This window comes from Mastacembelus armatus, chromosome 8, assembly GCF_900324485.2.
Source record: "Mastacembelus armatus chromosome 8, fMasArm1.2, whole genome shotgun sequence".
Lineage (NCBI taxonomy): Eukaryota > Metazoa > Chordata > Actinopteri > Synbranchiformes > Mastacembelidae > Mastacembelus > Mastacembelus armatus.
In genome coordinates this window covers 3,924,837-3,950,677 of record NC_046640.1, presented here as the reverse complement: position 1 = coordinate 3,950,677, position 25,841 = coordinate 3,924,837, and the positions used below count along the sequence as shown (strand labels likewise).

The following is a 25,841-nucleotide window of genomic DNA, read 5'->3' as shown; positions in this document are numbered from 1 at the left end:
AAAACCACCATCAGAAACCAAAATCTACAGAGATCATCCAAACCACGTTCACACTAACGCACCGAAATATGAATAGCTTTCAGTCACAACAAACTGAGCGCAAACACTCTCGCAAATGCACAAATGACTACTCTTGAACTGCAGCATGATGGATGTATGATGTCAGTTTGCCAGTGTAAGGAGAATCTAAGCTACAGGCATTTCATATGTACATGAGAAGAATTTTTACCAATGGAAAACGGAAAATGTGTAGCCTCTGCCTGGTGCTTACTGTTCCAAATACTAAGAATAATCAATAATCAATTCATCAGTTTTTTTACATTTGACATTATGGAGAAGAATACTGATTAGCTATACTAAACTGTGGTTTTGATGTACCAGCTTACACTGCTACAGTGCCCCATTCATTTTGATGAAATGAGTCGCTTATGTGTTTAATTAGTAAAGTTTATTTACTGCACACCTTTCTACATCAGATATCACAGTTATTCACAATAACAGATTAAGAAAGCCAAAATAAACTGACTGACTGAGTTTCAATATTTAGGAACCACATCTTCAAAAGGCACAATGTCCAATAGTTTGCATGGAGCACATAATCAAAAAATGTGGTCAAAAGATTTTACCGACCTACTGGTGACAAAAGGTTGCAGTACATGTCTGCTGCAGATATGTAGTCACATTAAGCATATATGTCCAGAGCAACAAGCTGACATATATAGAATATGTATATTCTACCACTCATATATCCCACACTGTAATGCACTTCTTTTTGGTCTCCCTCACAAATCCCTCCATAAGCTGGTTCAAAATTCGGCTGCTCGCATTATCAGTAAAACATCCACATTTCATCACATCACCCCTGTCCTATAGCTACTCTACTGCCTCCCAGTTAAATACAGAATAGAATTCAAAATCCTCCTGTATACCTTCAAGGACATCCACAAGCTTGCTCCGTCATATCTGTCTGATCTCCTTCACATCGCCACCTCCTCCCACTCTCAGATCTTTCTCTTCCATCCACCTCACTGTGCCCTCTGCTCGCCTCAGCACCATGGCAGCTTTCAGGAGTTCTGTCCCCAAACTCTGAAAATCACTGCCACTGGACATTAGAAACACTGACTCTTTCCCTCTCTTCAAATCCAGACTCTGGGTTCTCATTTGTTTTATCTATTTGTTTGTTGACTGTTACATACAGTGCCATTTGGATGTCTAGAAAGGTGCTTATAAATAAAATACATTATTATTATATATGAATAACAAATGTAGTACTATTATGGAGTCAATTCCCAAGTTACTATCCATACTATCAGCTTCAACACAACCAGTCCCTCAGCAGCACCATGAAGGTTTAGGTAGTAACCATCATCAGGGAAGCTTTAGCTACTGCATATTTTTGGATCAAAACACATATTGACAGCAGCCAGCATCTAGTACTGTTTTTAAACAGTGACAATTGTGCTGAAAAGACCAGAAAAGAAAGAAAACCAGTTCAGTTTGGGTGAGATCCTGGATGAAAAGGTATGTAGGAGGGTATAGCCTGCAGAGGGAACTGTAACTGTAAGCTAACTCCAGGTGAAGCTTTTAGTTTACCAGTATGTCTTTCTCGGGTGCTATAAAAGTAATATCATCAGTCACCAATGTCAATCATAAATATAAACATCTTTATGAAAATTTCATATATACGTATCATACAGTGTAGCATTTTGTGTGCCCACTGTCCACACCACGTGGCCCAGACTGAGACATCCCCAGTCCCACTTGATGCAATTGATCGTCATGTCCAAATCATATTCATGACTGACTTCATAACAGTCACAATGTGTGTTCCTGTCTTAACATTCCAACTCTCTAGATGTCCCATTTCACATATTCCAATTCCCCAAGACCTTGCTTTTCTTAAAGTCCATATATGAAGTTTTGCTTAACCCAGTATTCAGTACTTTTTCAATACAAAGGGTTGTGTGGTTAGGAGACACTGAGAGGCCAACAATCTGGCTTATTATAAATGTTTCTTTCAGAGTAGTTAACATCACTCAGACGGCAGAGTGAGGGCAGATGCTGACTGTACCATTTAAGTGAGGGTGGTAGTTGCCACTTTGCATAGAGCAACAAACCATGCATGACCACTATTAAAGATGACCTTGCTCATCTAAGTAGTTGCTTTAAACAAAACATGCTATACTATAGACTTATTGCAGTATGAACTTTTTTCAACTACACCTACCATTTTTGGCCCAATTACAGCTTTACTAGAAATGTACTTATATGTCAATTTCCAATAAAGAACCTCACTGATTAAGCATGAACTGCATAAAGTAGACCATAACATACTATTTATAACTTTTTAAGTTTCAGGACAATTGGTTGTGTTATTTACTTGCTGTTATGTTATTTGGTACCTTGGTGGCTGTTCTTTACTGGTAGTTGATGAGAAGTAAATGCTGGCTCAACCATCTGCTAACCATCAGTGTAGAGAGCTAATGACTGCCCTGTTAGCATTAACGTTATGCTTGTACAGTAGGTGGTGGCTGGTTAACTTTGGGTTCTTAGTTGTACTCTAGTTAGCTGCTAGCTACTAAGTTAACTCCTGGTCAGTAACTGCTTTTACACTCATCGCGTGAAAGCAAGTAATAAGTTAGCTGTCAAGTCCTACCTGTTTGGTAGCTAGTAAGCTGTTCTGTCAGTCAGGTGTCACTTTATGCCGTTTAGCTAGCTACAGCAGTATGGTAACGTTAACTGTCTCAGAGTTAACAGCTAGTGTGTTAAACGTATTGAAAAAGTGTAGGCAAAGGCTTAGCAAGCACAAAATTTCACCTCTCACTTTGCGGCCATTCTTGAACAAGCCTTTCACTTAGCGTCTGGGGGTATATCCTTTTTGAACGGTCATGCACACACGCACGCAGACACCCTCTGTCCCTCCCGTAAACCTCCCGGTCCTGTGGAAGTCGGCGAGTCCTCCTGGAAAGAGTATTAACGCAGAGGTCGCTTCCTCCCGGGTCTGGTTTCCGCCGAGCCTCGGTGTGACACCCCGCAAAGCTCTTCTGCGTTTTTATTTCACATGAAAACGCTGAATTTAACAAGCAAGACGCCTCTCACCGTTTCAACTCCTCCATATTTACAGTCTACCTCTCACTCTCTTTCCCACCACCAACAACAACATTATTGACGTCCTCCTGCTGCCACGTGACCAGTCTGCTTCGGCTAAAAATAGCCTCAATACAAACCAATGGAGGCAGGCAGACAAGGCACGAATAGACAGGGAGGCGCATAGAGACAGTTTAGTTTGTCTTGCTCGTCAGGTTAACCTTACTTACTACGTTTCCTACCCAGATGGTGCCTCAGTACACACAACATAACTGCTCAGTTGAAGTACTTAACTGCGAGGACTGCCAAATTAAGACTTAAAGACGACTCAAAATCTGCTGCGTACTGCATGTAATGCTGAGGCAACCAGAAGACAGTGGCCAGAGGTGGGAAGTAACGAAGTACAAATACTACGGTACTGTACTTAAGTAGAATTTTTCAGGTATCTGTACTTTACTTGAGTATTTATTTTTCTGATGACTTTTTCCTTTGACTCCCTACATTTAAACCCAAATATCTGTACTTTCTCCTCCTTACATTACCAAAACAGGCTCGTTACTCTTCAACCTCCACGGATGACGACACGACGTAAAAGACGTAACTAACTAGAGAGGGGAACAGAGTGAGTGTACAGGTTATGAGAAAACTTGCAGTGGGACATGGAGGAACAAAGGGATCCAGGGAGTATTGACGAGTCTGACGACGATGCAGCAGATTTGGAAAAGCAAGACGTTCCCCATCCATGGCCGCATTTAAAGAAGTGTTTGATGTTGTCAGCTCCAAGAATGATTCATGGTGAATTTGTTGTTTTGTTCCCTGTACAGCACTGTGGAGGTTGTTAATAAAAGAAGAGGAATTTCCTTTTTTGTGTCGAACTTCTTTAGTTTTGTGGAGTTATTAAAAGATGTATTGTGTATCATTGATGGGAACAACATTTTTACTTTTTGCTTAAGTACATTTCAGACCCTGTACTTTCTTACTTTTGAGTAAAGAGGTTGAGTCTGTTTTTACCAGGGTCTTTTTTCACACAAGTATCTGTACTTCTACTTAAGTATAGAATGTGAGTACTTTTGCCACCTCTGTCAGTGGCAAACAATTTTCAAAATACTATATATTATTTAAGCAAAATGTCCAGCATCACGCTTGCGTCCTCTAAAATACCACCAACAGCCTCATACCTATGTCGTGTGCCGGCTTGTGAAAAATAGTTTAGGTTGGGCTGTGCCAAATTTACTTATTTCAGTAACCATCACAATACAATTAAAGAAGAACGCAAGGCAATAACTGTTCAGTAGTTATTTAATGTCATTAAAATGTTTGGCCATTACACAAAAGCAAAATATACATAAATAATATATAAATTAATATAATATTAATATAATATTTCAGGATACAGGTCAATTTAATCTGTTTAGGGAATGCTGCTAACGTTATACAAGTTTTTCACCGCAACTGTGTGGAGATGCTAACTAGCATGGCTAGCTATGTGACTACTCTCGTACACTCGTGTTTCCTAATTTTTTCAGATAAATGTTTAACGTCCCTAAATCCTGTTACAGTCCATTTTGTATCTGTCCCTCCCGTTTTAAAAAGTAAGTAAAGGAAGCAAAACCTGGAGTTTAGATGGTTGCGTCTAGCTAGCCAAGCCTTTCTGCTGTACCAACTACAGTGAAACTTCTCAAATACGTTTTACCTTCTAGCTTGTTGTTTGATTATGATGTCAGGTTGATCTGAACCAAGCTCTTTAACCTGTAATTTCTCCACCAGGTTCTTCTTTCAAATGGGTTTTGAAGAAGAGACTTTACTGAATTAGGAGAAAGCTGAAGTTGCTACCCGGCGTCCATCATTATCAATAGCAACCGCGGTCACTCCTTCTCTACTGATCAACTCTGCTCTGGCCAAAATAATCGTCACCCTTTAGGCGTCAAATTAGCCGACGCTGATTGGCTGAACTTCTGTTGCAATGTGTATGTCTGAGAGTTTTCATTGGCTGTGCTGTGTCACTGACTGGGCGGTGTTTAGTTCGCCCCAAGTTGAGCTGCTGCAGTTTTTTTTTTTTAACCACAAATACTGATTTATATTTAATACATTGCACTTTTTCCACAATATTGTCTCATACTCATACTCAAAATAATAATTTTAATTACATTTAATGATTTTTATCTAACAAACAAAAAACAAACATTTAACAAACAAAAAACTTTCGTGGGGGGTGGGGCGTTGCCGCCATTGCGTATGCCTCTTACATGTATTACCATTACATTACTGTCAGAGTTCAGAAAAATAAATACTTGGTGATCTTTGAAATGCCCCAAGGATAATTTAACAATACTTAATTTACCAGAGAGTATTTGCAAACTGAAAAACTACTCAATCTGATAGGCTACACAATTTTTTTAAAAAATAGTTTAACTTATAAATGTACTGGGCATCCCAAAAAAAACGTTGCTTTTCTAAAACATGAGCAAAATGTTACTGTTACTCTGTGTAAAATATTAACAAATAGTGGACAAACACATCAGTGTGGTTACCTGTATAACTAGTAATGAAATATTAAATTCAGTTTGTACAACTAGACTAGGAAAGCAGATATGTCATTTACAGCCAAGCCGATTGGGAAAAGTGGTGGTGGTGGCAGTCTCTAAGTGATGTGGAAACAACAGTAAAAATTGTTGGTAACGGCCTTCCGGGCTTTTTAAAAACTAAAGGCTGTTCACTCAGCTCTGAGTCTAATAATTGTGAAACGTTTCAGAGAGCTGGGGCTGAGGCTTTTGTAGGCCACAGTCCCAGGCTTATTGTGTGACAATAAGCACAAGAAGGCTAAAGACATCCATCACTCTGGGCTTTATGAAAACGTGATGGCCATTTTTTACTGAAAGTGTAATAAAGAAGTAATAAAAATAAAAATAAATTAATTAATTGTAAATAATGAAAACTGTTAAATTCCAAAGTGTAGGTGGTCAAAAAGGGGTACAGAGATGAGCAGTTTATGACTCCTAAGTATGTTTTAGATAACATATATATATTTCTCCACATGCTAAAATCATGTGCATGAGACACTGATAAGAGCGATACCAAAAACACAAGAGTAAAAGTATAGTTTTCTTTTCTATAAAATCCATCTAAACCATCCAAGTTTTATGTCAAATGGAATTTAATTACTTTTTGATTTAAAAAAAACTACAGTATTACAAGAATTAAATTCCCCCGTGTGCAGTATTTCATCTGTACTTTAATTCTTTGTCATCTACACAAAATAACTACGGGTGAGGATAGTAATCTTTTGCCTGGGATAGGCTGCTTTGTCTTCACTGTTTTAGCCTGATATCATTTATGTAACCATCATGTGCATAATTAGGTTGTTTAAATAATCGACTCAAAACATTACAAAGTCTCAAAATCTATAGCTAGAAATGAAAATTCTGGTTTTCTCTGTCTCAGTATAACCAGAAATGTCAAATGGTAAATCTGCTGTAATTAAATGCTTGATCGTTATACAGTAGCTATATTAATTAAAGAGCACAGGACGAAAGGTCAATTGTAACTTGACCCTGAACCAATAAAAATGTGTTCCTTGTGTTTATCGGATTTTAATAAACATATTCCAAAACATTCTGTGTTCCATAACTTAATTATCCCCTTCCTTTTGTATTATAACATTTTATCATTTCCAACTCTTGGATGGGCATGAATCATACCCAAGTGTCACTGTGAGTAATGGGTACAAACTTTGTACCAGAGCTATTAAAGATAGAACTCCAGGTTTTTGCTAAAAAACAAAATAAAAAAAACAAGAATACACTGTGGAATGGAATGTAACACAACAGCTGTGTGGTGGGATGTTGGCTCAATTTAGAAATAAGCCTGTGAGTTTTGGCAAAACTGATTTAAAGATATCTTTAATAATGATGCAAACATGTAATTGTCGCATTTATTATGTACATTGCCACATTTACGGTCTACAAGATCTAAAGTCTATTCAATCATGGAGATAAAAAGAAGACGAGATAGGAGATAAAATGAAAAGAGAGAAGAGGAATCATGATGAGACTATAAATATAATCACTGCTAGCACAATGTGACTGCAAACGCTGATAGAGAGGAGGGGGAGGAGGGAACAGAAAGAAGGAGGCTGGAAAAAATGGAGGAAAGTAGGCAAACAGGGTGCAAGGATGGGGGAAGATGAAAGATGGAGAAAAAGAGAGGAAAGAGAAACAGGAACAGTGGAAAAATATCATGCACAAATAGAGAAAAAGAAACTAATAAACCGAGAAAGGTGGAGTGAAAGGACAGAGCGAGTGAGAGACAGAAATAGAGAAAAAGAAAGCTATTCTGGTAATGATGTTGTTGCCATGGAAACGCTATACTCAGTCAGACTACTCCACAGGTGCCTCACGGGTATTTTTAATGGACTTTACTGATTGGTGGAGGTCTTTGGAACAGAAGACTATTGATTGGTTGACACAGCTGAAGTTCAAAGGTCATCATATTGCATCCCATTACCCTCCAATTGCTGTCTCATCATCTTGCTTATTAGGTCTGTGAAAATGATTTCAAATAGAGCTGAAAATACACCATTCTGTGTAGGTTAATGCAAAATGTCTTGTTGAACATTACAGTTACACACTGTCAGTTTTCTTTAAAGCAAAACCCTTATTAGTCATTTTGCTTAAAGAGCAAAAGACCTTTCAGCAGATATTTAAAAGCCTTATATGAACATATATTTATATTAACAAAGTGTGAAAAGTGTAAAAAGCATAAACTGAAAGATACTTTAATGACTTTATAATTAAATATTATAAAGGTGATTATTACTAAACCTGCACTCACTGACTACTGTAGGACCAAGAAATATTCCAGCAACTACAGCACCCCCAATAAAAACATTTAAGAGAATATTCAAACTTCTCATCTAACTCTTAAAAACAAGCAAACTATATTACCCATTTTTCTTTTATTATAAAATATTGCTGAAAGTAAAGAAATCAAAAAAAAAACCACACATATTTCCCCATTTGTGATCCATCCCTTAGCAAAGGCAAATGCCTTAGCTGCACCAGTGGGTGGAAATCTCAAACTAATAGAAGAGCTGCAGGTTCAATCTGGGAGAAATGGGTCCACTAGTCTCATTAAAACTTATGAGACAATAAAAGATCAAGATGAATAAATAATATGTCAATATGTAACGCTCACACACAGACACACACACAGCAAAAAGAGCAGTGGTGAGTCAGCCTGGAGTGAGTCACAGGAGAAATCAGAAATGTCAAACAGAAAAAAAGAACAAATGCACATGGCTATCTTTTTGAGGACACTCACAGGCATAATGCATACCCTAACCACTTAACCTAACCCTAACCTTTCATTAACCACTATGGAAATTTGTTAATTTAACATAACACCTTAACACCTAACATAGTGGAGGCGAGTCCCCACAATGTCAATGTGTAAACAGGTGTTGGACCCCACAGTGTGAGCACTAGCAGGCACACACGCACACACGCACACACACACATGCACACACACACACACAGCTGCAACCATCAGTTTCTGACATTAATGAAGATAACAGTAACTCTCATAACTCTTCACCTTCCACCTTCTGTAAGAGTAGAAGGCTTGACACAGATCACAGTGCTTTCAGGGTTTCAGAAATGTAATGAAGCTGAAACAGCAATTTTACCTTTGAAAGAATTTAGATGGACACTTGATTGAAGCAGGAAGCTCCTCTATAATTCAGGATGTTCCTGTGTCACCCTCTGAAACACTCAAGTCCCCCTGTATGTCCCTTGAACACTGCTGATACATGCTACATTTCAGCCTGACTGCAAATACAGAACTGTCCAAGACTGCAGTGCCCTCAAGAGGAGAGGAAGCGAGGGTGCATTGATGTTCATTCAGTGACAGTTACTCTTGTATTTCCCAGCTATCTAACTAGATTACTTACTGTATTTATGCGTACTACTAAGGTACTCTTACATTCACCACTTATACCTTATGCCTTTGCCTGTACTTTAGTACTTTTAGTACTTGTATTGTGCATTATCAGATTTGCATGTGGATATGACAGAGTGTGATAGAGCATGCAAATGAAATCTGATGCATGGTGGGTACAAACAATCAAATCTGGGTTTCTGGAGAAACTGCTTTTCTCTTAGAGGCCATAATCATCCAGCAGCCAACGCCACTCGAAATAATAACCCTCATAAATAATAGTATACGTTTCAGTAAGAATAGTCTCGAACTTGAAAGAAAAAATAGATGTCAGTATGTAGATGATGGGCACAAACCTATTTCAGAAAATAATTGAAACTGCATCTATGCATTTTCATTTTTAAACTACACTCCATTATACCTCTCAGGTCAACTGAAATCAATTAGATTTTATATAGTGCAGGTACAAGTAGTAACAGTAGCAGAAGTATGGCAGTAGTGCTAGTGGTAATAGCAGTACCAGTGGTTGTTAGAGGAGTGCGGCAGTATCTAATGGTAGGCTACCTATAAAGGTGTGAGGTGCTGTATAGCAGTGTTATGGGTGCATTGCTTCAGTTGTTGAGTTCTCCTCTAATGAGCAGCTATGAGTCACTGACAGACACTCCCATCCTTCTCCTTCACCTCCTCTTGCTGTTCTCCACATCCACTCCCCTCCCTCGTCCACGTTGCCAAGGCAACAAACCTTTGCACTGGCGCTGTTAGTCATCATTCATACGCAGCCCCCAACATCCCGTTCTTTTTACGTTTCATCACGATTCAGATTCTTTTTATTCAACAAAATATTGAACAACATAAACAACATTTACAAACAAATGGCATTACCACTCAGATTCAGTGGTTCCTCTTCTTCATTAAGCCGATATTATTTGGTTATCTGTGGTTTTTGCCTTATACTATCGCTTCACTGTGGCAGGCTACCGTGAAAATAAAGTTTTTATATTAAGCCTACTTGTATATAGCTAACAGTACATACATTCATACAAACACACGCACGTATAAACGTATAAACCTCCTGTTGTCACGTGGGTTGGGATCCAAAACACACACACACACACACACACACACACGAGCACACGGTCAGAGGGAGGAGGAAGGCGGATCTGTAAGTCCAGACTTCAGGACTTCCTGAGCAGAGCAGAGTCTACCGCGCAGTAAGTACTTTTAACCATCCGCTTGTTATTATTGCTGTTCGTTTGTCCAGACTGAGGCTGAGAGGACACAGTCCGAGCCCAGGGTGGCCTAAATGATCGTCCTGCAGAGTAAAACCTACTGTAGAGTCCTGCTGAACCCCAGCGCGCTGTGACGGGTAACAGGTGACGCGCTGGCCGTCGAGCCAAAGCGGTTCAATAACCCATCATCTTCCTCCAACACGCCCCTGTAGCCGCAGCACTGTGTCTGTCTGAGGTGTCAGAATAACGACTCGGAGCTGCACTGCCATTTGACTTTCATTCGTTTCCACTTAACGTCCAGTCACCGAGGCGCGACACTTCCTGTTGTATTCTTACCGTGTTTTCAGATTACATGTCATGCTGATAGACATCATGCAATAGCCTTGATTGTTCAATGTCATAACTTGGGGGAACAATCCTGCTAAATGAGTAAACTTCACATTCATTATTTAACAGTCTTCCAGTCAGTTGTGATTTATTTACACCTCACATACAGATTAGTGGAGAGAGACAGGCTAATAGAAGATTATTTATAAGGAATATCTTTCCCAAGATGCTTGGCACAGGAACTAAAATTAAAGATATAACTAAGGAAGTGCATCCCACTGCAAACAGGCCACCAGTAGGAAGAGGAATTAAAATCATGTTAACATGTCTACTGCTGTGATGGTGTAAGAAAGGATTATCCATGATGCTCATTAGTTTAGTTACGCTGGAGGAACGAAGCCAGCCACCCTGCTCATCCTGTTGGTTTTTGGGCAGTAATCTAGCTGCAGTTGTCTCTGGATCTCAGTAATGTTAATGTTGCTTGGTGTGCGTAAAACCTTCAAAAGAAGATTTTCCACAGACTATATTTCACTAGAAGCTAATGGCCTTTCTTGGCTTTGTTGTGGTAATAAGGACAGTTCAGTCTTTAGATATTCATGAGCCTTCGTGCTTTGAATCCTCTTCAGCAAGGCTGGATTAACCTACTCGGGGTAGGAGTTTGCTCATGGGCTCCCACTGACCATGACTTTGACACAGGGCCTCTGTACAGGAGAGGCACTAAAGATGAATCAGTAATGCAGGGTGGAACAACAAATGAATGCATTTACCATGGAATAATACATGTCACTTTGAGCCAGTTAGAAACTCTCTGTTTTTTAAAACGGGTTTGGCGTACCTAGATAGTTTAAGTATCTTGGGATCTTATTCAGGGGGTCAGGGAAGGACGGAACGTGAGATTGACAGACCGATCTGTGCATCGGCCACAGCAATGCGGTCGATATAGGAAGTCTGGGCATCCCTGCTTAGGCCACTGCCCCCACGACCCAGCCCTGGATAAGTGGAAGCAGATGCCTTGATGGATGGATGGATGGATGGATGGATGGATGGATGGATGGATGGATGAGTTTGATGTCTGTATTTGCACACTAAGGCTACAAATTCTCTACATTACGCGTAGACTTCTGCTAAAGACACCTGATTACATTTCCACATGATCTCGTTTGCCTTTTTCTACTGCTGCTTTCTAACTGAATTTATTTTAATTTGGTTCAACAAATGGAACAGCCCAAGGCATCAGTTGTACTCACTGACTTTGCTCCTCCTCCTTCAGAGATCATGGATGAGTCTGCTCCACGGCGTGTTCGAGCCACGTTTTTGTGGCTGGTGGGAGCATCGCAGGTGCTGGGTTTGGCGGCAGTTATTATCACCGGTGTGTGGATGGGTCACTATCGTGGGGGCTTCGCTTGGGACGGCTCAGGGCTGGAGTTCAACCTGCACCCTCTGTGCATGGTGCTTGGGCTGATCTTCCTGCATGGCGATGGTGAGCCCACAAACATCCACACTGATGAAACTGTTAGCTTCCAGTGGGTCTACATCAGCACTGTGCTGGACAAGCAGAAGTGTTGAGATGCTGTTGATGCTACAAGAAAAGTCAGGAAATAATCAGTTAAGACTGATCATTTTAGTACTATCAACTTTATATAAAATGCTGTTAGATTCAAGATTCAGAATACTTTATTAAATCCAAAAAAGGGAAATGAATTTATATCAACCACCCATTAAATTAAGTAATAATTAATAAGGTAACTACAAAGGGCACAAAGCCAGTGACAACAGGTTAGTGGCTCTTAACAAGACAATTCCTGTGTTACTGTAGAGAAGCTTAGCTAACTGGTACACTGGTACAATGTGTTTTCCTAGTGTTTTCTTAGCTGGTGCATAATAGCACAGACCTGAGAGCAAATTCCCAGAATAAAATGTGGTCAAGTTGATTTAATATTCTGTCTGCTTTTTTGGCTGTTCCTCCAGAGTGAACACAGGTCTTTTTGTTGGATTCTACTAATCTGGGAGCAGATCCTGACGATGTTACATAAGCAGTATTTGATTTTCACAGAAAGCCCATTTTACCAACACACAAATTAAAAGGTTGAAAGACAATAAATCTTTCATAAATATTACATAAAACTTCCTTACAGACTCTAAAAGAATTCAACTTCCTAAGTAAATTAATTCACTGATGATCTTTCTTCGTGTTCTCCTCGAATCTAAGTTGAGAGTCAGATACTGAACCCAGGGATTTACAAGTTTGTACAGTTTGTATGTCCTTGTTGTGTATGATGCTGCCTGTCAGTTTGACACCCCTCTTTCTGAAACAACGATAAGTTGCAGTCTCATATATTTCACTGTTTCACAGTATCACCAATATGTGGAACAACCAGCAGCCAGACTATCCACAATTGGATCATCTGGAACCAAAATGGGGACCGCTGTAGAACCAGGCTGAACTATAGGAAATCTGGTTAAGAACCATGTCAACTTGACTGGTCACTGTTTATACCATGAGATTCACTGCAAACACACATACAAATAGACATTTACAGAGAAACAGTACTACAACCACTCTAGCAGCTCTGTAAGGCTGGAGGTGCAGGTTTTTGGCTTACAGTGAGCTAACATCCCAGTATTTAGCAGATATACTGAGCTGAAGCCCTTATACTGGAGTCCTCGCAGGAAATAAGCTCTACCATTTACCTACCGCATGGCTGGTGTCTTCACGGCTCATTTTCAGATAATATTCTATAAATTGACTGAAACAAGAAGCAGGTCAGCAAAATGTGACTGCTGTATTTCAGTCAGCCAGACGATGTAAGTGTGTGCACTTGTGTGTCCTACCCTCAGGCACTGTTTTGCTGACCTGTTGCATTAAGCTAACATTACCCAGACAGCCCTCAATGCCCCACCCATCCAGTCTGATTCATACGGAGAGAGATAGAGAGAGAATCATGTTGATTTTTTATTCACGGTTTCTGTTTGTGTTGTCACACATCCCAGTGCATCAGGGATTTAAAGAATACAGCAGTCAGCCAACTTAGCAGCAGCTTTTTTGAAATCCAAAGTGGAAGAGGTACACTCTTTATTTTTAAAAGAATAGGACAGAAATATTTAGGGAACACATCCAAGGCAGCTGGTTTAAGGCATTCATTTCCAGCATGTTGCTTCAGCAATGTCCTTTTTCTGTAGTCATGTATATGCCACCTGATCCTGTCCTCACATCTGCTAAAAATGTCACTTACCTGAAGAAAAAGTACAGCATCTTGATAAGGTATCCACTGTGAAAGAAGGCGTGCTTTTGAGACAGTCTGCTTTCTAAATTTCTGCTGTCTAATTTGTGCATAAGGTATTCACACTACTGAAGTAATAACAGTGTTTTTCTTCCACTTTGCGTTTGCGCCTGCAGCTCCTGTCTTTTGCTAATGAGAATCACAGCTGTCTGTTACAGAGCTAGATTACATTAGAGTAATAAAAGCAAAGGTCAGCTGGACATTAGCTGGGGACTGAGAAGGTGGCTAATAAGCAAAGGAAACACCCTGGGTGTGTTTCTGTGTGTGTCTGTGTGAACTCACACTCACTACTGATCCACTGTGATATCTACCTCAGGGGACATCCACAATGCTGTAGATACATTGATCTTTTTTATATGTTGGACATCCACAGTTAATCTGAGCCCTTTACAGAGGCTCAGATATGATTGTCACATGATCAGTTTTTGGGAAGACCGTCGTGAGACAGGTTAGTTTTACCCTACTGATGATGTGTTGTTGCAATAGTAATCCTGCTAAATCTAAAAGTTCATTCACTATGTTGACACTATTACAACACATGCTCTGATCATCACTTAAAGGTGAAATATGTAAAGGATGTGAAAAGATTTAGCAACATCTAATGGTGAGATTGCAGAATGCAGCCTTCTGAACACCCATCACACCCCACCCCACCATTTCCATTTGGGAAGGAGGGGATGGTCACCCTTAAAACAAAACCCAATTCCCTGTCTTCTGGGCTACTGTATGTGGCAGTGCAACATGGCAGCCTCTGAGACCTGCTCCCTGTGTAGATTTAAAATGCTCATTCTAAGATTAGGAAAATGCAATGGTTGGTATTTTGCATTTTAATTACACACTAATGACTACATATTTATGAATTCTATTTTCACTCTAAATACTACACATTTTACCTTTAACGTATGTGCTCATATACACAATGTTGTGAAAAACTGTATTATTATTACTTAGATTCAGATTAGCTGAATTTTTCATATTTTGTGTAATATATATATGTATATATATGTATTGTATATTTGTTTTATTGTAGTGGTTTTTGTTACTTGTATTCTACAGTTTGTGGCATGATGATGAATTGTTTCACATGTGAATTTTATGCCTGAACTCCTATGCCTGAAGTGGAATTATGTATACTCCCCCAAAGCAATCCTGGTCTACAGAGTATTTCAGAATGAGCCCAAAAGGAACGTGAAGTTGCTTCACGGAGTCATCCACCTGCTTGCCCTCATCATCAGCATTATAGGTGAGAAAGAGAGAGAGAGACATGTGTGTTTGTGTGTACCTACTAGTACTCTAGGGACACCCCTGAATTATTAGTCTATATCTGACATCTATTTTCCTATGCCTGTGTGTAACTCACGGTGTGTGTGTGTGTGTGTGTGTAGGATTTGTAGCTGTGTTTGACTTCCACAGAGCAGCAAAGATCCCAGACATGTACTCTCTACATAGCTGGTGTGGCATGGCTACATTGGTATTGTACTGCTTACAGGTACACAATAAAATGCCCTTTATATACAGTACTGTAAATGTAATGTGGATTTAACAGCACAACTAACCTTTCGCCCCCCCCTTCCCCCCGTCCTCACCTCTTCACCCCTTCACACACACACACACACACACACACCACACACACACCCACCCACCCACACACCCATTTCTGGGCTACTGTACTGTACATTTCTCCTAGTGGGTGATTGGCTTGCTCTTCTTCCTGTTTCCTGTTGCATCGTCATGGTTACGAGCGTCATACCTTCCCATCCATGTATTCTCGGGTCTGGTTCTGCTGATTTTGGCAATAGGGAACAGTCTGCTCGGCATCACGGAAAAACTCCTGTTCAGCATCATGTACGTCTACCACTCTGAATGTCTGTATCTGCCTGTCTCCACTCACCTGCTTACACACCATTAGAAAAATACAGCATTCGTTAGCTATCCCAAGTGACAACCACCTATGCAGGTTGTTTAGCTTTATTTGGTTATTAGACATCTATTCTGGACATTTCTACCAAAATGCCAATAAAATGGAATTTTCTCTTTATTTATCTATTTATTGAATCTAGCAAAGACATATTTTTTGAAGGAAATGAAAGTATTCTTATTTGTGCCAGAAATCGCAAGAGCAAACCTGTAAACCAGTTCAAATCTCTGAAAATGCTAATTTTTTGAATGTGTGATGTTAGATGGTGACCATGGTTTAGGCTGAGGCTTGTAAAACAGCTGAAGTGTCAGTTGAAGCTGGAGCAGTGAAAGAGTTTGAGCCATCGCTTTAAGTGTAACCTTTAAATGGAGTTGAGGTGTATCTTCTAAGTATCTTCAGGTCTTAAGAAAAACTGATCCTTTATTTGGGGAATAGGAGAAAACTACAGAAACTAATAACTGAAGCACAAGAAGTACTAGAACTTACCTAACTACACGTTAAAACCTGAAGAAAATTGTTGCTCTAATCCATTCAATTTTCAAATTTTGTTTGAAAACTACTTCTTAGATCCATTATCCAGCTCATTCTGAATCATCTCATTTATGTCTTTTACTGCACAACCCTACCTTGCATCTCAATACTCATCCCTTTTACCTTTTTGTCTCCCTTCTATCTCTGTCTCCTGAATGTCTCCATGTCTTTATGGGCTCAGGCCTACCTATTCGATGCTTGCCCCAGAGGGGGTGCTGGCCAACGTTTTGGGGATCCTGCTGGTGTGTTTTGGGGTACTGCTGGGCTACTTGGTCACCAGGGAAGAGTACAGACGCCCTCCCAACCCAGAGGAAGAAGCTCTGTCTGTTCATTTCAAGACCCTGACTGAGGGGGGATCACCCAACACGCCCTGATATGTTTACCTCTAGTCTAACATCTGACACCTCCTCTTCCTCTGGATACAAACAGTGTCATGCCAACAGACTAGCTGTACTACTAGTCTCTGTTAATACCAAGATACAGTCATCAGTTGGAAAAAGATGGAGTTTCCGAATGTTTAGGTTTGGTTCAGTGAAGTGAATAAAAATCATGTCCTATTATCTTACTAACCTGATCCATCTCTAAATGTTAATGTCCATTTGCACTAAAAGAAAAATAGTTTCACACTAAACCTTATTCATAGAATGCAGCTCAGGAACTTGTTGTCCAAGAATATCTATTTTTGCAAATTGATTCCTGCGGTACCTATGGCCTTCTAATACAGTTCTGGACAGCCCTAAAACAGAGACCCAAACCCTGTATCCTGAACAATGCCATCCTGACCATAAGCTTTATTTTCTTTACTCGTTATTACCCATTTGCCAGGCTAATGCAACTATTGGCTACAGTCTGTCTCTCGTCCTACTTGGCACTGGGAGAGAATAAGAGACATTTCTTAATAAACTACATTTGAAAACAATCAAACTCCTATTTGCAGACCAACAAATTAACAATAGAAAAAGTTCAAATACAAGCAAAACCACTGACACTTCTGTCTGGAGGTTTAATGTCAGGTTACTAGAAATCTATCTCCTAACTACTAACTTTTTTTTTTTTTTTTTGACCTGACGCTGTTGACGCTTGTTATCAGGACTGAGCCGCACATTTTTTAATGGCTTTACATCCACAGACTAAAACCCATCAAATTCAGATCCTTTCTTTACTGAAGTCTACTGTGTTTTGTTCACCTTGCAGTGTGTGTCAGTAGGAGTCACTCTCACATGTGAAAATACAGGGATTCACAATGTTCTGATGCCAAGAAATGTTATTTTTTTATTACACTTATAAGTGTAAGATGTGCCAAATTTAGCAGTCTACACCAATTACAGTACTTCTTAAATCAGCTTTGCCTCTAATTATTCTTATGCATATTTAACATCTTTCAGTTAAATTAGGTGATGGCTTCAGTGTGTGCTGGACAGCAGACTTAGTATCTCAGTGTTAAAAGACATGGATGTGGCTTGTGTTCACATCTGACCATATCCTTAATCTTTGTGTACTCCATGTGTCTAGTAGTAACCTGTATGTGTTTAAATAGAATGTCATGGAAATATCTGTGTATTCAGATGCATGTTATTAGTTTGTTTACTTGTTACCTAAAGATGTTAAATTTCTACAGTATATTTGAATCTTTTAACCCAAATTATTAAAATGTAACTAGTGATTTTTTTTTTGTTGTTGTTATTGCTTCAGGTATCTGCTTCCTTAGTGCCTAACACAAAGCTTTCACAGAAAATTACTAAATTACCCAAATTTGCATTTGTAGATTCTGTTCGTCTTTATGTACTTGTGGACATTGACATTTTTCAACAGGAAGTCCACATTTAATTGGGAAGACCTTAAATAAACAAAACAATGTGTGTGAAAAAGCAGAACTTTTGGTCCAGCTGTGTTCTTTACCCGACTTAAACCACTGACACACTGTAAATGTTGCATATGGAGGTATTAGGTTACTTCAAAGCAATTATCCATCCATCCATCATCTATACCCACTTATTCCTAACCAGGGTCACAGGGATCTGCTGGAGCCTATCCCAGCTCTCTCTGGGTGAAAGGCAGGGGTCCACCCTGGACAGGTCACCAGTCCATCACAGGGCCACATAGAGATTCAAAGCAATTATAATGTAGTAAATTCTATTTGAACATTTGCCTACAGATGTGCAGTTGCTGTGTTGCTACATCTAGGAGCAAAAGAAAATTAGATGCTAGAACACGACTCAAGCCTTGTACTTACAAAAACTGAAAAACATACAATCTGACAAACACAAAGGAAATTTGGAAAAATGAAAAAAATGGTGACTTAGCAAAAATAAGAACAGCAATCCAGAAGATGGACAACACGAGCAGTAATTTTACTGTAGATGAAGATCACATTTCTTTGCTTTTCACACTTGCTTTTTAAAGTCATATCATATTTTTCAAAACAGTAATGGGACTGGGTTGCAGTTTTTCATACTGCATTTTGAATAATGGAGAAAATTAACCCCATAGTAACAAGTTTATTTTTTTATCTGATCTGTGACAAAATATGGAAAGTTGTAATTGTTAATGTCATAAACTTACATCTGCTTTTGATAGTTGTAAGTTACCAGTCATTACATTACATGAGCTGAGACCACTGTACGCAGTGCCATGTCAGTCTCAATCATACAATTTGTGGATGAGATGAAGGTCTGGCTTATTGGAATAGTGCCTGAGCAAAATACAGGATGTCAGGGGAAACCCTAAACCAATTGATGATGAAGTAGAAACACACCAAGAAAAACAAAGATCTGTCTTTCGTAAGGCTTTATTTCTCTTTCTAATGTTAACTCAACAGTCAATAATTTCACATGAGATGATTAAAACATGTTTTAAATGTTTAGTATTGATGTTCTTCTTATTGATGTAACTGGACTGGGTTTTAAATATGAACTTATCTTACATACGGTGAAAAGGCTACCCCGCTACAGGGACCACACTGCTCCTAAAATATGGTGTTGGAAACGAGACCCTTAAGTTTAGATTGAACCCTACATGTACAGCACTATTATTAAGACTTCACATCTTTCATGTGACTCATTAATTGATAAGTCTGCTTGGTCATTTTAACCCAGTCTTGACAGCCAATCAACCTGCTAATGATGCACTTCATGGTTCTAACCGGACAGAATTACAAATAAACATTTCCAGCAGTTAGACTGAGGGCAGCTTGTGAACCAGAGTGATTATGTACCAAAACACCTCAAAGATGGAGACTCATGAGCAGCAGGAAATAAGGGCAGTTGTAAGAAACACTGGCTTGTGAAAGAGGTCAGAGTTCAAAAGTTCCATAAGCACCAGCAACTCTGAAACCAAGCTGCTGGTAGAAAAGGCAAAGAAAAATATAGAAGAAAACAGGCATTCACGGGCATATATTTTTTTTTAAAATCAACATTTACGTCCACTTTCCAAGTGCCATGTTTGTCATACCTTCTGGAAAACTAGCCCCGGGATTGACTGTTAGCATCGCTTTGCATGTCAAGATGATTCCTCACAACGAGCAGTCAATGAGAAATTTCTGATCATTTCTGAAACAATGGGTACTTGACAGAGATGCCTTATTCTTATCCATGGACTGTTATTGTTGCCTTCAGGGTCGACCTATGTCAACCTTTGTTGTCAGCTGTAGCTTATCATGCTAACATTAATTCCATGAGTTGGTTGAAAACAACCACCTGTGGTTAACTTTTTAATGTTACCAGCAAAATCAGCAAAAAAGGAGAATATTGTATAATGGAGTTTAAATATGCACATGTTGGCTACAAATACTGTGCTACAAAAAGGCAAACATTTAGCATCCCACCAGTTGATGACGCTCTTAAACAAAGAAACACCTTATATTTGTCTGTATTTTCAAATCACCTTAAGCACTTCAAAACATTTAAGGTCCAGCCTTAACTGTGATATCAGCCAGGACCAGCTTTTGAGTTTGAAAAGTTTAAAACCAAAACGGTTCAAAAGTCTTTAAATGTGAAGTATTTCAACATGATAGAGAAATACAGATGTTCACAAGCCATATCATGCGTTGTTACAGTTGCTAAGCTGTGACTGGCCCAGAGAAGGGTTTTACTGAAAGGTCAGTTGGCTATTTTACTGAATTACTGAGCCAATCTGAATTGGTGTATCAGTTTTGTCTATCAAACCTTGTGGTTTGCAGAAATTAGGACCCACAGGATTACAGAATACAAATGTCCTTGATACAAAAGATAAAAACATAATCTACCTGATGCAAAAAACAAAACCAAAACCAAAAAAAAAAAACAAATTCAAACATATTAAAAGAAATTTTTCGTTGTAGAGCGATGCAATCGTACATGAGCAGGAATACATATTAACCCAGAGCTGAGTAAAGCTGAACTTCAATGTTGCTCTTCTTTTTTGTCTCCTTAAAAAGAAGTTTTCCATATCTATGTTCCAAATGATAAACCCTCAAAAAGATAAAAAGACTAATTCAATACGAATACACAACTTAAAAAAAAAAAACAGTATCAGATATAACTTAAAAAAGATAAATATCACTTAGTCTTGTTTTATATACAGCAAGTCAGTGCTCATTCAATGACAGCATCAACCCACGTTATCATACTATGGCTTTGGACTGGGTCACTGACCAGCATCTGACTGAACTTCAAGCTTTAAATAGATGGATGTCAATGTCTAGAATAGCGCACGTGAACTTCGCAGAAAAACCCTAGAACAGTGTGTTATAGGTGTCCAGAAACATCCCTATTAAAATATGCTGTGAGCATGAGATGACCAGCAATGGATGAATGGATTTTTCAGTGACACTCAACCTTTTGTTTGGTATTTACTTCTGATTTGTCCTAAGCTTCTTGTTGCCACCACGCTGCCAGGAATTGTCACAAAAAACAGTTCTTTTGAGCGTCCATGTTTCCTTACCATTTTGTCTCTGGCTGGTTAACTGACAGGCACAGTAAAGGAGTCAATATGCTTCAAACTGAATACTGACAAGCATGCTCCCTTCACACAGTGATTAGCCAAATGTGGGAAATATAGGCAGGATTTTAACATTTTTCTTAGGCTCTGTTTTTCAAACAACCACTTCAGTCACTGCTTATATGTACCAACTACATACAACCAGCAACTATTCACTGCATCCTCTCTGAAAATCATACAAGCTACCCTTAAAACAGCCCTACCTTAAGAAATCCACAGAGTCAGAGAAACTTGGAATGCACTTTCTGAGTACACAGACTTTTTAATTTTTTCATTGCCCTTGGCATTTAAGCTTCTCTCTATACATTGGACTCGACAAAGGGTCTTTTTGGTTTAACAGGAGAGGTAGGTCCTGTCTGTCTCTCAGTCCATCTGTCTGAGCAGCTATGTGTCACTGGCAGTGTTTGGGTCAGCTTCATGTCCAGGTAGGAGGGATTCTGACTGATGGCATCCACTAAGCCTTCACCCTGAGGAGCATTGCTTGGTAGCGCCTCATAGTAGTCAGGCTGGTTGTCATGGAGGAGGTGAGAAATGTGGGCGTTGTTGTTGCTGCGGTTGTGGTAGGCAATGGAGGAGGGGTGTGGTTGACTGAAGCCTCCTTGGTTGGTGGGTGGTTTGCTAGGCGAGGTAACAACTGTGTCCACTGAAGACACAGCCCAGGAGCGAGAGGGGCTAAGACAGGATGAGGAACTAGGAGGAGCCTGTTGCTGATACTGCTGGTGTACCCTTGCTGTCTTATCAATAACACCCATAAAAGGAGTGCCCCTAGCTGACCGGCCCACCTCTCCAGGATAAGTCCCCCCTCCTACCATGCATATTTCTGGCTGAGGAGAGGAGATCAGAAAAAGGTCATCATGGTAACCAGTAACCCCTCCCACAGAGGCCTCATCTGAAGCTAAATCCATATGCTGGGCAGAGGCAGAGGTTCTGAACCCAGAGCCATCATTAGCTGGCTTCCCACCAGTGAGGCTGCCACTGCTTGTGGAGAAACGGACACTGACATTCTGGATAAGAGACCGCGAGGGAGGGATAGAGGAAGAGGTTGGGTGAACACTGACTGGACGTCGTAGCCCACCCTGGTGGTGGTATTGATAATCGTGCGAAGAGGGAAACTTATCAGCAGATCCCATAGTAGCCTCTGTAACTTCCATGGGGTAGTAAGCCGCTTTGGATTGGTTGCGGCTGAACTGACGAGTCTGGGCAAATCGATTTATTCCTGCCCTATCCCCTGCTGCTCCTTGCCCAAAGGCAGATGCAGTTCTCGGCTGGCAAACTGGGTCAACATCTACATTATCTACTAGATATGAAGATCCAGAATTCATACCAGTCTGAAGCTGCAGGCTAGGCCTACCATCTAGGAGACTGGAAGAAATTCCTTCGCCCAACTCGGCCAGTTCTTGGGGCAGATGGGCAAACTGGGAATAAGAGGAGCCTCCGAAAACCACATTGGAATGGGATGAGAAACTAGTCTGACTTGGTCTGACAACCTGGACTTTAGCAGGTTGGAGCCACTGTCCTTGGACAGGGTTCTGCTGCTGGAAGGATCTCTGACTGGACAGATATTTCTGGTCTGAATGGTGGAGGCCTGAGATGGACTGTGGATAGTGGTGCAGAGCTGCAGTTCCTGACACTGCCGATATACCTTCCGAAACAGGGCTGGCTTGCTGCTGATGCTGCACTGGGGAGTGAGGGGGGCTGAAATGGTGATAGGAGGAGGAAGAAGGTGGAGGTGCAGAGTGAGAGGGTGAAGACGAGGAGGGGGAGTGGATGGGACTGGAAATGTTATGATACAGGTGAGTGGGGGAGAGGGAGGAGGGTGAGGGCACCTTTGGGTGGCAGTGGGTTTCAAGACTTTGAACCACAGGTGGGGGGTGGAAGGAAGATGAGTCAGGAGTAGCATCTTCTTCTCTATGAAACCCATCCTCTTCCTTTGCTTCATTCTCCTCAGTAAGTCTCTCCCTGTCCTGCACTGGCAGACAACCTGAATCTCTGCACCTGTCCTCAATGATGGACCCATTCTGTTGATAAACATGGCGTGAAGGAGGGGGAGAATCATGTTGTTTTGCAACCTGCCAACACTCTTCCTTGACCCGGGACAGCAAGCGCTGGATCTCACGGTTGGACGGGCACAGGCGGCTGGCCTCAATCAGGTCCTCCAGGGCTGCACTGAACTGTCTGTATGGTGACAGAAAGCAAAAGCAGAGACAGAAAGAAGATTTCAGAGTGTGACATCAAGAACGCTGCAATGATCAATGATCAGAGAGGTCTGGTCTGGGAGCCCACACTAGTGTGCACAGTCTGTTGTTAATAAAAAGTGACAAAGAAATTCAATTCATTGAAATTTAATTTCTGATTGACTGTCTCAATGTGTCAGTGGTTCCCAACTCAGCCTCCAGTCCCCAAGTGCTCCTAAAAATGAATTTGTCTTGTTCACAGATGTTGACTCAAACAAATAACTAAAATCCTACTTCCTGTGACGAGTTTACATTGTGTAATACAGTGCTCACAGTGACCACAGTCCAATATTACCTAACAGAGGGCAAAGTCTGGGAGAAGAGTTGAGGTAGAGACCATAATTAAAAACATCCCTTACATATTTAAGATTAATTTCTCTTTTTTGGTCCTAAATCAACTGAAACCAGTGCTGAGCTTAGTCTGGGATTAATGAGATGTGGGAAGGACTGGAGCAGACTGGTAGTGGGATGGTAGTCGAATTTCCGGGGGTTTCAGGTAAGAATTGCATCCTTTTCTTTTTCACTGGCATTCATAGACATTAGTGTATGCTGGTACATTAATGTTTAGGTCTTACTTAATTGGTTATTAAATATAATTCGATCTCCTAGACCTTACCAAAAACATAGATGGAACTTGGAGCATTGCTGGCCTTTTTATTTTGATTTTATCTGAATGGATTTTCATTTTTGAGCATGAAAGTGTCAGTATCTCAGCTACGAGTTGGTTATAAAAACACATTTTGCCAACACATGGCAAGAAGAAATGATTTACCTTCATGTGTTCATAGGCACAACTTAATTTCTTGTGATCATGTGTTTGGGCTGCATGGAGATCTTAAGGGTGCCTCCTCAAAACCTTCACCTCATTCACTTATAATGAATGCTTGTATGGCAGCTAGTAATTACTGGCTCTTTATATGATTATTTGGCTATTTAACTTAAAAAAAGGAGTAAAAAAAACATGAACACACCATGCTATATGTACAGTTCATGAGTTTATTCAATTCAGCCACTTTTCCTTATGTCACTTTACTCACCTGCGGCTGCGTTTGGCACGGGCTCTGGCATAAAAGGCTTCATAGGATTTGGCTTTCAGTTCTAGTGCCTTGGTAGCAAACTCCTCAGCAAGGCTAAAATCCTTCAAGGAAAGAGAGAGTTCAAGTTTGAGAACAGAAGATGGTGTGTGTGTCTCGGAGAAAGAGAGAGGGAGATAGGTAGAGAGAGAGAAAGTGGGGATGAGACTCACGTTCATCTTGCGGCGGCAGCGTGACAGGTTGAGCAACAAACACACTCGCAGCTGTCTGAATGTCTTCAGTTCATCTCCTGGAAACTTCTGGAGTGCTGACTGATAGGAGTGAGCAGCTTCCCTCACTTTACCTTGCTACACACACACACACACACACACACACACACACACATTACAATATCCAACATGTCTGTGTGTCTGCTGTGAGATTAAAAGTGCATGTACTTCTCTGTGTTACCTTGTATAGTTTGTCTCCCTCTTGGATCAGCTTACTGAGCAGAACCATTAGGATATCTGGTTTAGATGTTGCCATGGCCCAGGTTGCTGGTCCTACACACATAAACACACTTTCTGTGATACCAAAAAGTATCTTGCTGATTTATTTATTTTTTTATTATATTATTGTATGTGTACACCTATTTGTCTGTTTGTGTCTATTTGCTAGCAGTATTTTTCAAAAATCCTGAATTGGAAACACCCATCCATCCTTTTCTCAGGGTGGACCCCTGCCTTTCACCCAAGGAGAGCTGGGATAGGCTCCAGCAGATCTCTGTGAGCCTAAATAGGAATAAGCAGGTATAGATAATGGATGGATGGATGGATGGATGTTTTCATATGTTATGTTTTATGGAAAGGAGGAGTAGATCAGTGTGTGGTTATTTTCTACAAATATTTTCTAAGATCTTGGCCTTTTCTTTAAAACTGTTTTTCATCATTTCTCCAATGTTATCAAGTTTTGAAGGAACTAAAATATACTTATGCACTTTCTTATTTTCATTCAAACCAAATAATATAAAACACTTTATATTATATTAGAATAGTATTCCTGGCTCATGTTTCTACCTATCTTGGCTCCCTTTTCGAGCAAAGCGATGACTGCTGAAGTGTTTCTGCAGCCAACTGCTCGATCCAGAGGACGCATCCCGCTGCAATCCACATGCTCCACCAGCGCACCATGATCCACCAGGTATTGCACCTAACATAGGTGGACAAACAGGGTCAGCTCAGATCAGAATATTGACATGAGCATGTTATGTAGCCCTCCACAAATGCTGCAGGTACAAAAAAAAAAACAAA

At 40.2% G+C, this 25,841-nt stretch overlaps 3 protein-coding genes and 1 long non-coding RNA gene across 14 annotated transcripts in view; 2 read left to right on the top strand and 2 right to left on the bottom strand.

Annotated features, from left to right (window-relative positions):
* The window catches only part of hdac5 (histone deacetylase 5), a 61,996-nt gene extending 58,779 nt beyond the window's left edge, over positions 1-3,217 (bottom strand). For 8 of the 9 annotated variants that reach the window (XR_003296696.2, XM_026324971.2, XM_026324973.2 and 5 more), the window contains exon 1: positions 2,818-3,217. The gene's annotated coding sequence lies outside the window, so the exon portion shown is untranslated. The remainder of the gene's footprint in view (positions 1-2,817) is intronic. The other variant, XM_026324972.2, reaches the window with a different exon arrangement.
* A 174-nt stretch (positions 3,218-3,391) lies between these two features.
* LOC113140905 (uncharacterized) lies at positions 3,392-3,947 on the top strand. Its single transcript, XR_003296698.2, has 2 exons — positions 3,392-3,529; positions 3,638-3,947. It is a non-coding gene; the product is annotated as an uncharacterized LOC113140905 (long non-coding RNA).
* Positions 3,948-10,111: 6,164 nt separating this feature from the next.
* On the top strand, positions 10,112-18,178 carry cyb561 (cytochrome b561). Its single transcript, XM_026325009.1, has 6 exons — positions 10,112-10,232; positions 11,848-12,057; positions 15,003-15,101; positions 15,244-15,347; positions 15,546-15,703; positions 16,489-18,178. The coding sequence occupies exons 2-6, from the start codon at positions 11,853-11,855 to the stop codon at positions 16,679-16,681; spliced, it is 759 nt and encodes a 252-aa protein (XP_026180794.1). The 5' UTR covers positions 10,112-10,232; positions 11,848-11,852; the 3' UTR covers positions 16,682-18,178.
* Positions 18,179-20,804: 2,626 nt separating this feature from the next.
* Positions 20,805-25,841, bottom strand: part of LOC113140880 (protein TANC2-like) — a 46,596-nt gene continuing 41,559 nt past the window's right edge. For all 3 annotated transcript variants that reach the window (XM_026324966.1, XM_026324965.1, XM_026324967.1), the window contains 5 exons: positions 25,608-25,740; positions 25,003-25,094; positions 24,765-24,899; positions 24,556-24,656; positions 20,805-23,459 (listed from right to left, as the gene is read on the bottom strand). In XM_026324966.1, coding sequence (XP_026180751.1) covers positions 21,584-23,459; positions 24,556-24,656; positions 24,765-24,899; positions 25,003-25,094; positions 25,608-25,740 — 2,337 coding nt within the window. In that variant the 3' untranslated portion in view covers positions 20,805-21,583. The remainder of the gene's footprint in view (positions 23,460-24,555; positions 24,657-24,764; positions 24,900-25,002; positions 25,095-25,607; positions 25,741-25,841) is intronic.

Excerpts from the sequence above, each read along its gene's own strand:
- cyb561 (XM_026325009.1), top strand. The coding sequence starts at position 11,853 with ATGGATGAGTCTGCTCCACGGCGTGTTCGAGCCACGTTTTTGTGGCTG. Across the intron at positions 12,058-15,002 it reads GATCTTCCTGCATGGCGATG|CAATCCTGGTCTACAGAGTA; the intron begins GTGAGCCCACAA and ends ACTCCCCCAAAG. Across the intron at positions 15,102-15,243 it reads CCTCATCATCAGCATTATAG|GATTTGTAGCTGTGTTTGAC; the intron begins GTGAGAAAGAGA and ends GTGTGTGTGTAG.